Source organism: Fulmarus glacialis, unplaced genomic scaffold (assembly GCF_000690835.1).
Source record: "Fulmarus glacialis isolate BGI_N327 unplaced genomic scaffold, ASM69083v1 scaffold6824, whole genome shotgun sequence".
Lineage (NCBI taxonomy): Eukaryota > Metazoa > Chordata > Aves > Procellariiformes > Procellariidae > Fulmarus > Fulmarus glacialis.
The window spans coordinates 3,379-21,477 of NW_009207313.1; the positions used below are offsets into that span (position 1 = coordinate 3,379).

Sequence of the window (18,099 nt, forward strand, 5' to 3'; positions counted from 1 at the left end):
AAAATCAAAATTTTGTCTTCAGCAGATGTATCTGGTGAAATATGCTTAAATAAAACTATAGCCTTGTATCTATGCAAAATCTGTACCTGAATCTAGAAAAGTGTATTGATAGACTCCAGCTGCGTCTGCACAATGCTTTGCAGACAAACCTATGCTCCCTCTATGTTTAAATGAGTGCACAGCACCGGCTGCAGTCTCAGGGAGCTCATGAGATGTTGCTGAGAGCAGAGTGCTGCCCAGCAGAGCTACAGGGCTTTGATTCCGAGGTGGCTCATGTGCAGCCGGTTGGGTCATGTCCTGGTCTGCAAAATCTGTTTGCCAAAATCTGTGCTGGTTTACCATGCCCTGCAAAAAACTGCACACCCTGCAGGGCCCTACAGATTACTGGTCCTTCATAATCGGCTCACAAAATGGCTGTATCCTCTGACAAATTTCAGGAAAAAGTATGTGTTAACTGAGCAAATAAGAGAGCTCTAAAAAGACTCTTTGGGATTAGTTCTTTATTGCCCTCATGCGTCAGGCCCATGCCCTACGGTGAGAACCATACTGAGAAGATGAAGGGCAAGCTCCAAAAGGAAGCGATGCCTGGTGAGGTATCCCACCTTCAGGAGAAATGAGTTGCTGAGCAAGTGGACTGACATGACAGTAAAGTAGCAGTTGCAGAGTATTACTCCCAGGGAGTCCTGAATGCAGGAGGAACTTCTGTTTTGCTTCAGGAGGTAAACTATTCTCTATTCAGGCATTGCTGTTGCCCATTGTATCGTATGGAAGGAGACTGGAACCGCATTCTTATTCTGCTATAGAGATGTGTATTAGCTAGAAGCATATGGGACTGGAGATCTGCTTATTATAAGGCCTGTGTTGCCAGAAACTTTATTGCTTCTACAACCTGAGAGCAGTTTGCAGCATAGCCATCCTACATAGGAGTGTCCTCAATGCAGGAATACACACTCCTTGTTGGTAAACAAAGCTCACACTGAGTTACAGGAGAGCAAGAAGTGGCTTGAAGTGCTCAAGGATTAGTCTGAAACTCCAAAGTCTCAGGTTTAAGCCCCTACTCTGCTAAAGATTTCATCTGGAGACCTTGACCAAGGCAGCACTGGACTTTGTGTGAGCTATCTTACTCTGCTTCTTATACTGCCTTTGTCAAGCTAGTCTGGTGATCTCCTACTTTCCACTACAGCCTGCCCTGCAGAGCTGAGCTTGAAGGATTGCTCTCAGCTGCTTTCAACTGGCAGGATGAGTCAGAGAGAGAGACAGAGAGAGAACACCCAGAAAATAAGTGACACAAGTCTGCGCAATCAGGGAAAGTCATGGAAGGAAACTACATGGTACTCCTTGCTTTCAATAGGCGTGAATAAATTGACATGTTGTACATGAACTTCTATGAACTTACCTCCCTGAACTTTTCAAATAGCTAAATAGAGCAACTGTTTAGCATTCTGTCACTGGATTTCAGTGCTATCCCTACATGGCCAATCCAGAAGGACAAATTCTTAGGAGGGTAATTCAGCTCACCCAAAAGCCCTTGCTCTGAATCACTTTGCAGTAGAATGGGTCTCTTTCCCATATTTATTTAGAGGGCATATAAAGATGAGTCTCTTAACCTGGGGACCAGAGTCAGTTGCTGAAATCTAGGTGCAGTGAGTATCCTTCGCATATGCAGCTCATTCTGGAATGAGTCATAATTCCCAGGAAATACACATTGTACTAATCATTGCATATTTCTGCAGAGATTATTGTACAAGCAGTCAAGATTAAGACAGCTAAACAACTCAAACTCAAAATAAAACTCTTACAAGCCTGACTGTCAGGTGTAGATGCGACAGTTCTGAAGGCCGTTTCAAAGACAGCTATTTCTGTTGCAAAGTAAAACTCTTTACAATGCAGGTTTTTTCCCTCATTTGGCTGAGCAAGAAGTGTATTTTTAGAACAGTTTTTGGGTATATGATGCAGCACTCATTTCTGATAATTATTTTAATCACTAATTATAAATTTTAACAGCTATAATGTGACTTACAAGAATGTAAGTATGTGATTGAGGGATTGGCTGAAAATGAAGGGAAACTTAAGCAGTGTTCAAAGGTGAATGATCAGGCTCAAATGAGATTGTTTCTGCATTAGAGAATTTATTTTCATTAAGGATTGTGCAATAAATTCCATTATCATGCTTTTGTGTCACTATCAACGCAGAAAAGAATTGAAATACTATATTTAAGAGCCAGGTGGTCCTGAGGACTGAAGTAACAGATACGGAATGAAGTTTATTTGTATAAAACCTCAAGATCATACTACTCGAATGTAACAGAATTTTTTCTATTAGTTGAAAGTTCATCAATTTGAAAAGACTGAAGGAAAAGAAGTATCAAGATGATTATGAACCCCTCTGAAAAGAGGCAAATACCACCTTATGAAGTTGCAAAATGATACAGGCTTTTCTTGCCGCAGCCATGACGAAGGCAACTCCCAAGGCCCTTATCCTGACTCCACTCACCAGGAATTCACAGTTCACTGAGAACCCAAATGCTAAACAACAAAGCCACAAATTAAATACACTTAGTATGCAACTTTGCCTGCTTCACCACCTCCCTAACATGAACTTATCTCCCATAGCTTACTTCATCATTCCAAAAAGCAGATTTAAGAGACGTTTCAGTCAAGATGCTATGGGAAAATATTAATCTATCAAGGGACATTTGCTCATGCTCTTCCCATCATAATTTCTTCAACCTGAGATCTGAGCTAGGAAAGGTTAAGTTGCAAACAGTTTTTTTTAGCATAGAGAAGTGATGACTTTAGAGAAAAATGTATTGCCTTTGCTCAAAGTCAAAAAGTGGAATTTGTAATGAAGCTCATTGCTAGTATTCATGCTTTTTGAGCCTTGAGTAGCACAGGACATGTTAGTGCTATAAGACTCTGTTCAGAGGCTACTGAAAAACCAGTACAACCTTCCATCACCTTCATTAAGTCTGGAGCAGATTATTAGCATATTGCTGTTTAAAAGTTTTATCACTGTAATTTGAGATTTCTCTGATTACTCAGGAGGTTGGTGGCTCTGTTCCTCTTGCTAGGTGTTTGGAAAGGATAGAGCACAATCATCTAAAAGTAGGTTCCTCTTCACTAGAATAGTAACAATAATGGGAAGGTTCAGAGGGCCCAGTGCAATACCCTAGTGACTCAGTCAATGTTAGAAAATACCTCAGGAACAATGGCACTAATGGTGACTGTAGGGTGGCTCCACTCTACGCCTGGAGATCACACACCCTTCCTGAGCAGGCATGGTGCACAAAGATTGGATCTGAGGATCTGGCCTTCTGCAAAAACCTCAGAGAATGTGACATAACCTAACACGGTCTCTTCTTTCTGAACTACACCAACTGCATATTCAGCAAACAACAAGAAAGGATCACAACTACAACAGACTACCACTGCAGAAGGCAGTCAGAGCCAAATTACACCTCAGCACACTGGGCAAAGAGGGTGATTTGATTTTGAGTGAAAACAGGAATAGTGCACACAGGAAGACCCAGTGGCCAGACCTCAGCTATTAACTTTCAGGCATTTTATTTTTTTATTTTGAAATACAAAAATTTTATTAATAAAATGTAATTTGAAGAGAGGAAACACATACTGAGAAAATAACTGGATTTCATACCTTCAGCTTTAAGTGAATGTTACCAAATTGCTTGCATGCATATGGCATGCCCATTTATACAATACGACACAGGTATGAGGATTTCTTCCCCTGGTGGAAGGAAGGGTTCTTTAATTACTTAGACCACCTGCCTCCCAGTGCCAACAAGCAGGAGAACTATGCCTTCAAATTATGGACCAAGAGAACATAAGCTGGAGATCAGGAGGGAGCTTTACAAGGAAAGTTGCCAGCAACTGGTGAAAGTTCAGGAATTCCACAGTAGGGCCCTAACACACCAGTGTACAAACAGTCCCAGAACAGGACAGTCAAGAAAAGAAAGCCAGGAGATTTTAAGATAAGACTCTTCCAGGTGACTTGTCACTACACAGCCTATGTCCTGACTCTGAATCAGATCTACATGGTACTTCTGTACAGACTTCTGTTGACACCATTTGCTCTGTGCAGATTGAAGGTCAGAAGATACATATGATTAGTATTTAAAGACTTCTAAAAAAGTATGACTACTGAATTCAAAGATCTTTGTAGAATCTTTTTATCATTCAATAGAAGAAAAAACAAATGTAATTCTGTAGTAATGTCCCTTACAGGCCTGGAATTCTAATTACTTCTGAAGTGAAATGATGTACATACTTTACCACAATTTCAGCTACTGGAAAATAATGACTGCTTTTCTTGCTTGTACAGAGATAGCAATAGATATTCAGATGGGTATTCTTACTGTTTTTAGCAGAAGGTTAACCTTTTTATGCATTCACTGCTATGAAAGACAACCTTCCAGCAAATGTAGTCAATAAACGTGTTAAAGCTGAAGTGATTATAGGTACAGTGACTGTAAAATGTGATTTTTATTTGCAATCTTTCATACTACCTTCACTGATCTCAGGTATGAAAAGATTTGGTTAAATCAGTGCAAATGAGATTTAAACTAGTATCAGCCTACTTGTTAGTATTTTAAACTGCTAAACTGAAATAGAGACACTACACACCAACCTAATAGATTAACCATGCCATTTAAATTACACTTTTAGTTAAACAAGTAATTTTTTTGGCACAGATTCAGATAATCAATTATTATTATTTTCAGAGAGAAAATTCCATCTTCCTTTGGGAACATTTATGTAGAAATTACACTTAATCAGCTGTAAAAGCATAGGTAACTTCATCACATAGTAATACATTCCATTAAACTCTGGTTCATATGAAGAGTGATCAGTTAATAAAACACAGTCTAAACAGGATGGAGAAAGTGCCAATAGATCGTCTTGTTCCTGTGCCATTTGACTGCTCTATGCACACGCAAATTGGGCCACTTTATGTTTGCATTGTATAGGTAAAGAAGGTTCATGTAATTTGCTTTATGCAGCATTTACATGAAAAAATGAAAGGATTTTGAAAAAAGAATAGGACTTGATAGAAAACAAACATATGAGTTCTATAAAATGGGTAAAAAAGCTTATGATACTTAACTGACTTAGAAGCTTGATTTTCAAAAATTATTTAGGCTTTGAAAGGACCAGTGTCACAAGTGTTATCAGGATTTAAATTAATATTATTTAGTGTTTTGGACTTATTTTACCACATAACGTTTCCCTGTGTTTTATAAAGAAATACTTTTAAAAGTCTGGAGTACATTGCTGTTTTAGTGCTCAGCACTGACATCCGATAAGCTTATTTCAATTCTAGAATCTTTCTGGATTAAGCAAATGTCAAGTTCTATGCACCACATAGAACATACAAATCCAGTTTGAGGCTTAAACTTAAGCCAACTGCATAGGTTTTTACTGAAATGCCAGAAAAGAGAAGCTACTACTCATCCCACACCCACATACACAAAGTCCAAGAAAACCTGAAAATCACAAATTACTTAGAAATTTTTTTTTTTAAATTATCTTCAAAGAATAGAATGAACAGAAAATTCTCCTGAAGATCAGAACTGAAGACTGTATATGTTGTTACTATAAATATGTGTGAAAGGAAATGTGGCAGATTTTAGTAAGCTTTTTCCATACAGATTATAATGGCAAAACATTTTTTTAAATTTTATGTTCCATTTAAAAAAAAAAAAAATTGTCATCCTTTACCTTGAAGCACAGAAGTTGCACCAGTAGTACATCAATACTAATCTTCTACTACATTTCACATCTGATACATTACTTCAGTGTACTGGGTGGGGTTTTTTTAAATTGTAAAGTTGAGCCAAGCCATTTTCAGTTGTTTTAAATAAAAGCCGTCAGGTGCTAAGTGATTTATGCAGAATTGATATTACTAAATACCAGTGGAAGAAAGAAAGTATCTATTCAATAAGACATAAGATTTGAAGTTTGCAAAACAAAGTCTGGTACCACTATCACTTCTTTCAGTCGGTAGCATCCAATTCTTGCAGGAACCTGACTAGTTACTTTTAGCGTACTTGCTTAAACTAAGCATTAGCTGACGATGCAGATGTGAGAAAATGCCAAACATTAACTTTACCTAACTTTAGCTTTCTGAAAACTGGGATCCTAATCTGCATCTTGAGTCAAAGGAGAAAGGGGAGGCGCTTCTAAAGATTGTTTCATCCCACGTGTGAATCATGATGCCCCTCTCTTTCCATTGGCTCTATAGGGTATCCCACAGATTAAGCTCCCTATTTTTTGGCCAGCTAAAGTTATGAGAGGTGAATCTTTGTCTGAGTGCTAGCCATTCTAAAACAGTGAAAGTATCAAAGTTGTCCCAACTGGTCTACTTTTCAGCTACTTTTACCTTGCCTTTTCAGTGACTCCCATTTGTTGATGAACATCAATAAATTCCATGAGTTGTCTTTGTAGCACGTTTTCTTTTCCTTCAATTTGCTTAATAAAATCATGCTGCAAAAGACTAGATACTGTTGGACGCTTCTCATAATCTTTAGTCAAGCACCTGTGCTGGCAGAAAAAGCGTATGATCATTGAGGGGTTGCTGTTAAGTTTTGAAATGCTTGTCTGTAGTTCATTCATAATGAATACATCCATTTTAATCACAACAGCTCTGTACTGAAAACTGCAAGACTTTGCAGAATTGATGAGTCCAAGAAGTTAAATTACTGCATTTAAAATAATTTAAAATAAATATTCTTTAAATTAAGAAAAACAGAAATATCAAGGGTGTTAAAATGTTATTTCATGTTTTAAATCTGGAGCCTCACTTTGGAGTTTGGCTTTACTGGATTTACAAACGAGGTTTTTAAGGAAAAATATTAGTAGCAATGGATTTTCACAGAGAATACAAAGATATTTTACACATGACATTTACACATGTTCCATATTCAGCTACAGTGGTCTCACTGTAGTTACTCACTTGTTAATGAAGTCATTGAATTCAGGTGACCACAGTTCAGGCTGCTGTAGCGTTGGAGGAGGATTCCTGCAAAGGTCAGTGTGATGATAAGTTAATAAGCTACTCACTTGACAAAAACAATGTGTGAAGGCAGGCTGAGTAATGAGTTTTAGAAGGCCACTGAAAAAAGATATTGATTTCCACTGGTAAAAGAAGCATGGGTAGATGATACAATGCCTCACTGGTTCTCCTACTTTACATAACTAACAAGGAGAAATAGCATGGAGATGATCTACCAAGCGTAGCTAAGAATCACCATAATTTTCTCAATAAAATCAATAAACGGAAGTGAAACTAACAACCCATTAATCACTATTCACTTTCTCTTTTCAAGCCTGAAACAATGTACTTTCTTAAGAGTATTTTTTTAAAAGAAATTCTATTTTAAGTTTTAAGGACTGAATTAATCAACTTGCTGAGCAAAGTGTCAGAAGGAACTAGCTCTTTATTAACTATTTCTCATTCATCAGAAGATAATCAGAAGTCAAGTGAAGGACTAAATACAGATCTATTGTAAATTCTTTCTTTCTGTTGAGTTAGAGCTGTTTATTCTAGGTGTTAATTTGGTTCAAATTGTTTTAACAGTCTTCTTCCACTCAGAGGTGCCATTTTCATTGAATGTAGTCATGAAGACAAAAGGAATCACCTATAGATGAGGCGACTCTTCTGTCTATTTTTGATTAATCATCATAACTGCTTTTGTTTAAGTGCTGCTTAATGTTTACTCTACCACTTTCAGGTTTCACTTAGTGAAATGAAAGGGTATTGATCTTATATTTGCTCCAGGGCAGAAAGGGTAGGTGCCCAATATTTGTAAGGGTATAAGCCAGAATTTTTTTTGAAGGCCTACTGAAATTACTGACCACAGCAGTTTGCAACTTCTTTTCCCATAGCAAGTAAAGGTGGGAAGAGCATTCATGCTTTGCTTCAGTGCCAAGTCAGCCAAGATTTCTTAAACCTGAAGATAATTTAATCTAATTTGGGTGACTTGGCTGAAAATGACTTGAAGCACTCAGGTATACTATCTGGTCTCAAGTGTTGTGGTACTTCATCTGTTAGACTGAAATCCACAAATGGCTGTATGATCATCCCCTACAGACTTTGAGATTGATGTTCTGAAACGCTGTAAGTGGCACTTTGGGTACTTTTATCTCCAGCTTCAAAGAAAATGTGAAAGAAGTTGCTATTTGCACTGCCCAAGGACAGAAGCATGGAACTGCCAGGACCAGCACAAGCTAATGAAAGGTGGCAGCCTAAATGTAAGTGGTGGAACAATACTTTGCTTCAAAGGACATGGGACAACTCTTGCGGACAAGTATGGGGCCTGTTCACCACAGGTGGCATACTCAGACTCTATTTCTGTCATAAGTCATCCTCTGTAACAGAATATACAGGACTCAGCTGAGTCCTGCACTCGTGTATATTGGGCAGCAGTCCACTCACAAGAAGGCCTTATGGCTTTTTCTCAAATACAGCCACAATCAGCTCTGAACTTCTCAATCTGTGCATGGCTGAAGCAGAGCGGGCAGAAAATACAGCTGGACAATTTCTAACCTCCTCCCAGTATAAATAGTATGAAGAAACTGCACATACTTAAACAGTCTAAGTTTGAAGAAAGTAATAGTTAAGGAGAAAGTTCAGTCTAACCTGGCAAGAAATAAATACATCAAGATATTACCTTGGTATTTTGAAGAGTGCCCTCATAGGGTGCAAATCAGCAAGGGGTGGATCTCCATCTCCCAACTCTATTGCAGTAATACCCAGTGACCATGCATCACATCTGGCATCATAGGAGCTATCTAGCTGCTGCTCGCAGGCAATCACCTGTTGGAGTAAAAGACTGGGATGGTCATTGGATGGTCAAATGTATGAATTTAAGAGTACACCCACAGTTGGGCGAATCTCTTACAGGATGGAGATACAGGGTGAAATAAACAGACTTGCACACATTTAGCAAGCTAAAGCATCCTGTTGCTGAAAATATACAATGCTTAAACTAGAGAAAGCAGGTGTCTGTGAACACCAGGTTCTCTGACCACATGTTCCCTGATCTGACAAAAGGGTGCAAATCCTTGGCTTTTTCAACTGAAGGTGTTATACTACATCTCTTGGCTGAGGGAAGTAGAAGGAAACTCAGCAACCCTAAAACCTCTTTTTATGGATTATTCCTGCAAAATTACTAATGGAGCTATATTGCTCTCTCCATGAAGTTAAAACAAGCAGGAAAGCAGAAGTTGAATTCACTGTCTCCTACTGGGTTGTTACTCTGCCAAATCAGCCAATTTTAAGATCAAGCTAATTTCTTGACAATGTGTTGGCACCGGATTACAGCAAATGTGTTTAATTTCATATACATTTCAGCTCATCCACAATGCTGGATGAATCTAGAATTTTTCATCCCATTAGCTACAGGTCTAAACCAATGTGTATCCCGTTAGCTACATGGCTAGACAATGTGTATAAACAGAGTATGTTTATAAAAATACATGTGTATAAACAGAGTAGTTTCACATGCTATAAATAGATGTATACGCATGTGTTTGTGTGTGCATAAACAGTGTAAGTATATAGGCTTATTTATAACAAAACATTTTTCCTGCCTCAGCTTAAAATGTATCTTTACATGCTTCAATTTCAGGCCAGAAAAATTTCCAAAGATACATAGTACATCTTACTAATTCACAATTCTTCCATTTCTTGCTGTCAGCTATGGATATTTAGTATTAAAAAACTTCCAGGTGCAGAAATCCAAAAATAAAAGCTATAATCTATCACAGTACCACCCTGGGCTCCTTCCATCCATGGGGAAATGAGATACCTATAATTTCAGAGCTTGGAAGGCTGGAAAGGATCACTGGTAGTACTCTCTCCTCTTTAACATTTTAGTAAGCAATTCAACGTCTTGATCTCTGGCTCTAACCTTGTAATTTCAAAAATAAACCCCATTGTAACTTAATCCTTGCAAACACGTAAGAAAAAAGGTTTAAAACACTTTTCTAAAGGACATTGCTAATTCATGTGGTGAAAGGTCCAGTGGTCAGGAAGAAAGACAAAGAAAGAGCAGAAATGCAGAATGTGGCAGCTCGAATGCCCGTGATAAAATGTTTCAAAACATGAATCTAACCTCTGGAGCCATCCAGAACGGGGTGCCCACGGAGGTGTTCCGACGGAGACGAGTGCTGGTCAGCTGAGCAGACACACCTGGAAGAACGAAGGGAGGCTATAATCAGAGCAACTGCTATTTCCATCCAAGACAACCCTTCTGAATGGTGCCATCCTCGTCTTGTCATGCTATGACTTCTTCTGCAGGCGAATCTCAAGTATATCTTTCCAGTTCTCTGGAAACAGAGGCCCAGTCCTCAAAGGTACTCAGCACTTCAGCTGAGGGTCTCCGCATCCTTTGTTTCCAGTGACTTCAGTAGGACCAGGATTTAGTCCCAAATGAGCATTTAATTAGTAATCTGACTCCATATATTTTGACAGGCTAATTACAGTTTTTCTATATCCTGTTTTAGGAGAGCGGTAAAGCACTTAGGTAGGGAGAAAAAAAAAAGTACTGTATCTTCCACCGATTCTTTTTCTTTTAATGCTTAGTACTGACACTAGACCTCTGTTTCATTATTTATATATTTCAGGTTGAACACTAGAAAAGATACTTATCCTCATCTCTTAGCTGCTCTGCCATAAAAAAGAAACAACGAAACAGTGAAACCTCAAAAATTCTTACAAAAACAGAATTCTCTCCATGCTCAAAGCAACATCAAATGCCTGCAAATCAGCTTTGTAACATGAGCTGTAGTTTAAGGAATTAACTGTTTCAGGCCAACAGCTGGAAAGTGAACTCTGAAGTCTAAAGATTCCTTACGGTTTTAAATCAAAAGACACTGAAATATTAGGAATTTGAGTGGGCTGCAGCACACTTCTGAGCAGCCTGCCACCTATTTCCTTCCTTACAAAACAAGGGTGTATTGGTTGGAAATATCTCTAGTGAGTGCAAAGGGGAGAGCACAACACATGGAGAAAAACAGCCCCCCAGCTAGCATGTCCTGAACTATTATGGATTTATGAGTCATAGGCAACTGTGAGGTCCACCAGAGGCATATTCTGAAGTGCCAATATCATGGATGGCAAGGAAGGTGCTGTGTTCTACTCTTGTTCCAACCTCAGTCTGACTGACACTGAAGCTCACTTATTTTGCCTTCATACATACATCTGCTTTCTCTTTAAAAAAGTAAAAAGACTCAGTTTCACTCTGTGAGTGCCATTTCATTATTCTGAAATACATGAAGCTCCAGTGAGCACCACTGGCCAGTTTCAACTCTGTACTGTCTGGTTTGAACACACTTGACCTTATCTTCCTGAAAACCCTGCAGATGGTTCATAACGAAGCAATTCACATTAACTGCCCAGTGGAAATACTAACTAAACCTCTGTCTAGAGAGAATTTGATTGTTTTGGGTTTTTTCAGTGGTTATCAAGAAACCATAGAGGGCTTGATCTGTTTTTTCACTCTAAAGCTATGTGTGCAGCTCCGATTCACAAAATATCTGCTATATACAGAAATGTATATAACTGCTGAAAATAAGGCAGCAAGAAAAGATCCTGCCTGTTCCTTTGAGACAAACACAACCATTGCTTTTGTGGCTGTCTCCCTCTAGTCTACTCCAGGCTTGAGAAAGTTGCATCTCTTTCTCTGTGCCTGCAGAAAGTCCAATACAGCGTTTGCACCATGGAAAGCAGGACAATGTGGGTCTTAGCACAAAGTCCATCAATCCTGCTTCAGCTCAGCTAAGCAGGGGCTTTGTTTCTGCTACCTCAAGGAGCTGTCTGAGGTCCAGCTTCCGGCTCACGGAGTCTGTGGCTGCTCCGAGCCCTCAGCAAAACACGTCGTTCAGAAAGCAAGGAGTAAGCACACATCACCACGGGTCGGTCACTGTTGTAGTGATGCAAACGGACATAATCACGTGATCCTCAGTTTTGGAGGGAGAGGAGGCTACTCTCCCCTCTCAATTTCTACATGTTGTGGGAGTCCCCTGTGCTAAGCTCTTTTTTGTAGTCTTGGAAGAGGAACCGGGATTCAGATCTGCAGGCAAAGGAAGGCACTAACTGAATCTTTATTATTCCAGTGTCAGATTTTATAAATAATCATAACTTTTGGTGGAGATAAGGAGCAAAATATAAAAGGAACATTAATGTGCACAATCTTCTGTGTCTATGCACTGGTTTTTGCTTCTCTTTGAAATGTAATTATTAAATAAACTGCACAATTTTTTCCGCCTCCCCCTTTTTTCACTTCAGTAAAAAGCTGATTTAATTTGAATTGTTCACCAATACTTTCTTTAGGCTCTCGGGTTTTTTGTGTGCTTTTTATTTGTTTGGTTTTTTATCCTTTTGCTTTTAGCAGTAAAGTGGCATTTCAGATTATGGAGCGTAGGTCTTATGACAAATGATATTTCCTTGGGCTTTTTCTGTGTATAGAGGAAAGATGATGTAATTCCACACTTAGTAACATTTCTTCCAGCATTTCAGTAACCAGTCAAGCATATAGCTGACCAGTTTTTTTTAACTTGTATATTTTCTAACAAAAACATCTTGCTCCTCCCCCTTCCCCTTTACTACTGCTTGCTACAAAATGAGTCAAATATTCTCCTAAGAAAATCTAAAAATATGTCATAAAATGGTGTTTCATTACATACAAATTGTAAATCTTATGAAAGTGAAGAGCTTAAAAAATAAGTGCATTAATAGTACCAATGCACACCATACCCAAAAGAAAATATTGTGCATATAGTTGGAAAAATACCTTTTTTTTTTCTTTTTTTTCAGGCATTAGTTTACTAATAAAACCTGGAAATTAGTAGACTTACACCATGAGTATTATTCAAGCTTTTCATTGCAAAAACTGGCGCACTGGAATAACATTGAAAGTAAAGCCACCTACTTTTGACCTTAGCACTCAATAAAAGGAAAACAGTGCAGAAATGAGCTCCTATTATTAGGAAAGATTTGTCTCATAGTAGCGCCCAATCTGAGCAGACACTGTTCTGATCTAAATTGGGAGGCTGTACAACATCATTTTATGATTATGTCTTGTGACAGAAGTATGCACATTTTACTGGTTGATGCTAATGAGGGAATGGCGAGCCCTAGCAAATTCTACTAAATTCACATTTGGCACGCAGCAGGGAGACTGCATTCCCAACATGCTAGTCACTGTATTCATACATAAAAACACAGACCCCCACCCCAAAGAGCTTACACTCTAGCTATCACACTGCCTCTGGCTACCTCTTCCACAACCCTTCTTCATTTGTGCCTTCAGTGTCCACTGCCCTACCAAAGCATCCTCCTCTTTGTGACCTTCTTTTGATTAAGAACCTGCAACTTGATCATTCCTCAAGCTAGTCTCTGGACCAAAAACTGCTCACACTGTTAACCTTGCAGATCTAAACAGGCTGCAATGCTTTGAATTATTTCCTAACATTTTTTTAATCTCCTAGAGAAACAGATGTAAAACAGCAGCAGCATTACACTGCATTCCCCTTAAGCCCGCTGGCAGATATGTTTTAGCATTCCTATTCCATGCTGTTTGCTGCAAAAAGTGGCCTCTCCTTCTTTGCCTCTCTGTCCAATGGTGTGAAGGCAGTCCCTCATAAATCACTCAACTCCACCGTTTTACTAGATCTGGAGGCAACAGGTCCTAATGGTCTAAGGTTTTCCTTTAGCACCCTAAGCTTCACTTTGAGAAGAAGCCACCATTCTTGTCAAGATGCAGACAGAGAAGTAGCTACTTCCCATGCAACAATGGTGGGGTCATAACTCAACTCCTCTGTAATTGCTGTTATCTTTGACACTGTCTCATTTCTTTGTTTCCTTCTTTCAGGTTGTATTTGTGTAATGGTACATATCCAGACAGGATAATTTCAGACAGATCAGCTGAAATGCATACAAAATGCTAAAAAAAAATACATGTAATTCCTTCATACTCCATAGTGACAAAAGACAACAGGGAAAGAACAAGATTAAAACAAAGTAATTCTGATAGTCCAAATGATAAACGTCATAACACACCAGGTATGTAACCACATGCAACTGTATTGCAACAATGGTGGCATCCCCACTAAGACTGTAAAGGGAGATCAGAGAGCTTCTCCCAGGTTTAATTACTTAGCATGAATAGAAAACATAAAGATATTTAATAGAAAATGTTACTAACAGGCCATAAGGACACAAGTGGTTGGTTTGATGACTTCACAAGAGATGTTTCAGAATCATTTTGAAACAATGTCAATATTCAGAATTCCTCACAGACTATCAACTGACCTCAAAACCAGACTTTTAAATGAAAAGAGCACAGGGCAATATCGTTTCCTTGGGTGAGCTGTTGACAGAAAAGCATGCTTGGGAACTTCTGCTCAGTGATGAGTGCTCAAATTAAATCTAGAACTAAAACCAAGTTCTGACCAATATGATGGAAATAAATAGGAAACGAAGTTGAAATGAGGATCCAAAAAATTACAATTTTCAGCAGCATTTTATGTTGAAAGGTGTTACGTTATATTATGATGAAGCATGACTTCCTTTTCATAAATCCATGCTGTCTACTCCCAATCACCTTCCTGTCCTTCTTATGTTTGGAAATGATTTCCAGGATTATTTGCTCCATCACCTTCCCAGGATTCAAAGTGGGGCTGACCAGCCTGTAGTTCACTGAATCCTCCTTCTTGCCCTTCTTGAAGATAGGAGTGACAATAGCTTTCTTAAAGTCCTCAGGAACCTGCCCCGATCTCCAAGACCTTTTGAAGATTATCAAGAGTGGACTTGCAATGGCAGCATTGGCAAGCTCCCTCAGCACTCCTGGGTGTATCCCATCAGGTCCCATGGATGCATGTATGTCCAGTTTGTTTAAATGCTCCCTAATCTGATCTTCCTCTACTGAGGGTAAGTTTTCTTTTCTCCAGACTTCTCCACTGGTCTCAGGGATCTGGGATTCCTGAAGGCCAGTTTTACAAGTAAAGACCGTGACAAAGAAGACATTGAGTGCCTTCGCCATGTCCTTTGCACCACATCCCCTGTCTTTATGTATTGTCTTAATGCACATAGTGTTTTAATGATGAAACAGACTGCCAAGACAATGGCCACTGGAAAACTAGAGTTTCCCAAAGACTTAGGAAAACACACACTGCAGATACAAATCTTTAACTGAAATAGGGCATATCCAAAAGCTACCCAAATGGCCCTTTACAACTCCAGAAAGATAAAAAACTTAGTATCCAGAAGACAATGTATATGAACTGCCTGGGAGATGAAAAATCTGTCGAGTTTAATATAAAACTAAGAGGCATGGAGTAAAAGAGGGGATAAAAACCAGTGAATCTATACTGTAAAATAAACAATAGAGGCAATATAAATGGAAAAATAAAGGAATCAAAGTAAAGTCACCACGAGGATTAAAGACAAAGAAAAGGCATTTTTAGGCATATAAGGGACAAAATGAAAATCCTAAATCAGATACAGAATCACTACAAGGTACATACCGATAATAAAATAGCAAACAGCAACTTAAAAAAAGCAGAACGTTCACTACATCTGTGAGATATATAATCTTTTTTAAACAAAAAGTTTTAATACAGCTTCTTTCTTTAAGAAATCAGAGAACTTGTTTATTACGGGAGATTGGGCAGGATGGTGTGGCAGTGTACTCTAGCTTCCCTTAGTCTACGATTCTGATTGCACCCTTTCTCCATGGTCCCCAGTAGAGCAGGCAACCACGGGCTGCCCTCCACATGCTCCCGACAGTTCAGTGCGGCACCAGGCCAATGATTCTAATCAAATCTCATGCTCCAGGGCTTCAGCTGGTTTCCTGAAAGGGATGCACAGGAACACTTGTTTTCCTGATGCACAATTGGCCACATGTATTTAGATAGGGGAACTAGTCTTCTCTGGAGCCTCAGGGATTTGTGCAGCTATCCACAATCTGGTGCAGTATGCTGGTGAGGAAAGTCCTCCTTCTTAGATGCTGCCTTCCTTACATACTAGATTTCACTGCCACTTTTGAAACCCAAAAAGGATTGTTTTCCCTGTATCACTGGGAATACCCGGGAGACTTTTGTCCTTGTTATATGACACGGTTTTCCTGTTAAGATTATCTGGGTTACTGGCAACATCTATGCTGATGGGACAGAATATTTAAAATACCTAGGGAGTGGAATACTTCAGTGCAAACGAGTCATTGAGTTCAATTTTCAGGTAAAAATGAATGGGTTTTAGTATACACAGGTGAGACCAGAGGGTTTCTAATAACCTCAAGAGATGACTATTTTGTGACCCATGAGAAAACCAAGAGGAAGTCTTTGCTGGCCAGGAAGAGCTATTTTCTCGCTCATGTGTCTCTGGCATATGACACCAGCTTTTTGTGTCAAGCGTCTTTAGTGTTTAAGCCATCAGTGACATCTTTATGTGAATTAGTAGAAGAAAATATTTGAAAGACCTAGTGAACAGCTTATCCTGGATACAGCATTTGGCCACATGATTTCTTTTTGTTGTTACTGGACAGCACAAAGGTTTTCATTCACCCATGGCCCATAAAATAAGTTTTTAAGGACTAAGCCTTCAACAAAGAATTAAACATTCAACAATGAAAATGCTCCACAGCTCAAGCCAATGCAATCCATCTTATCCCTACTAACCCTGGTTTGAAAAATTTGGAATTATTACTTTGATTGGGTTCAAAGCAGTTTGACAAGCTGCTCATGAAGAAAGCTTTCTTCAAAGTCTTTTACTTTTATTGGCTTCTGCCATAGTCCCCTAGTAAATGCTTTTTAGAAGTAACATGTGAATGTCATGCTATATGGTATGCAGAAATGACAACACAATAATAGTCTGGTTTTGATCTGAATCTGTGAAGCAGACAGCTTTATTATGGATGCATGCTAGAATGACTAAGGCAAATACAAGTCTTGCTATGATTCATTGCTTAAAGTAAGCTAAGGGCAGAAAGAAAATTATTTTATTTTTGAATACTTCCAAAATAAATTATTTTAATTAATTGTTTCATTTTTGCAGAATGATTCAGACAGCATTTATAGCTAATGCAGGGCAAGAAGAAAGAGATGCAATAGGATATTCTGACTACTCCAGAATAAGTAATCTACAAAAGTTTGGAAAACTACTCAAGGTCACGCTGAGCTCCTCTTCAATGTCAGCAGGACATGCGAGGCTGGAAACTGTGATATATATTAAAAGGGACAGAGATTTAAATGTCCTTCCCCAAAATGCCCCAATGCTCAAACGTGGATCACTCACAACTGACTTCTCAACCTATTCACTGAGCACAAGGTGGCTCTAGACTCACAATCCATTGTAGCCTGACCTGTGCTGCGTGCATTTGCAGCACAGTGCTGTGAGCCCTCTCTCCCTCCGCAATGCCATGTGCCACAGAAGGCTTGCTAGACTGATCTGTGATCAGTCAACAAACTGCATCTATCAATCAAGCCTGTTCGTGGTAGGGAGAGGCCATAGCACTGTGTCACAGCAAGGGAACACAAGAGTTGGTGAGGTGTCACAATGAAAGGATGAATCTCAGTGCTGTGGTTCCCTCCCCAACTTCTGACCCAAGATTTCAGATGCCTTCCCCACAAGAACAGCAGAAAGCTCCTTCATGCATCAGAAAACCAGGAGAGGTGAGCAATTAAGCAGATGGAACTATTAACATGGACTCTTACCATGGACTCATTCACTACTTTGAGATTGTCCCTATTATTTTGGACATACTGTCCAGTGTAACTGATTTTATTACTCTCACTTTGTGATTATAGTGGCTGCTGGCTCATCCACACTTCAAAACTCAACCTGTTTAGTACAGTCACAGAATTGTAAATATTTTGGTCTGATTTGTGTATCAGAATAGGCAAGAATATCATGCAATAAAATATAACAAAAATACCTACGCAGTCTAACTTATATTGATCAATTGTTACCAATCACTAATAGTGGTAAAGCATTACTAACATTCCATAATTTGTAAGGAAGAAGTAGCACACCACTACTGAGTCACAACAGAGAATGTTGGCAGAATTACTACACACTCT

General features: G+C 39.0%; 1 protein-coding gene across 1 annotated transcript in view; it reads right to left on the minus strand.

Annotated features, from left to right (window-relative positions):
- Positions 1-6,397: 6,397 nt before the first annotated feature.
- LOC104075505 (myosin-IIIa-like) overlaps positions 6,398-18,099 on the minus strand; it is a gene marked incomplete at its 3' end in the record, with an annotated part of 18,980 nt that continues 7,278 nt past the window's right edge. The window contains exons 3-6 of the mRNA XM_009576035.1: positions 10,134-10,210; positions 8,688-8,833; positions 6,971-7,036; positions 6,398-6,553 (exon numbers count right to left, since the gene is read on the minus strand). Of these exons, the coding sequence (XP_009574330.1) occupies positions 6,398-6,553; positions 6,971-7,036; positions 8,688-8,833; positions 10,134-10,210 (445 nt within the window). The remainder of the gene's footprint in view (positions 6,554-6,970; positions 7,037-8,687; positions 8,834-10,133; positions 10,211-18,099) is intronic.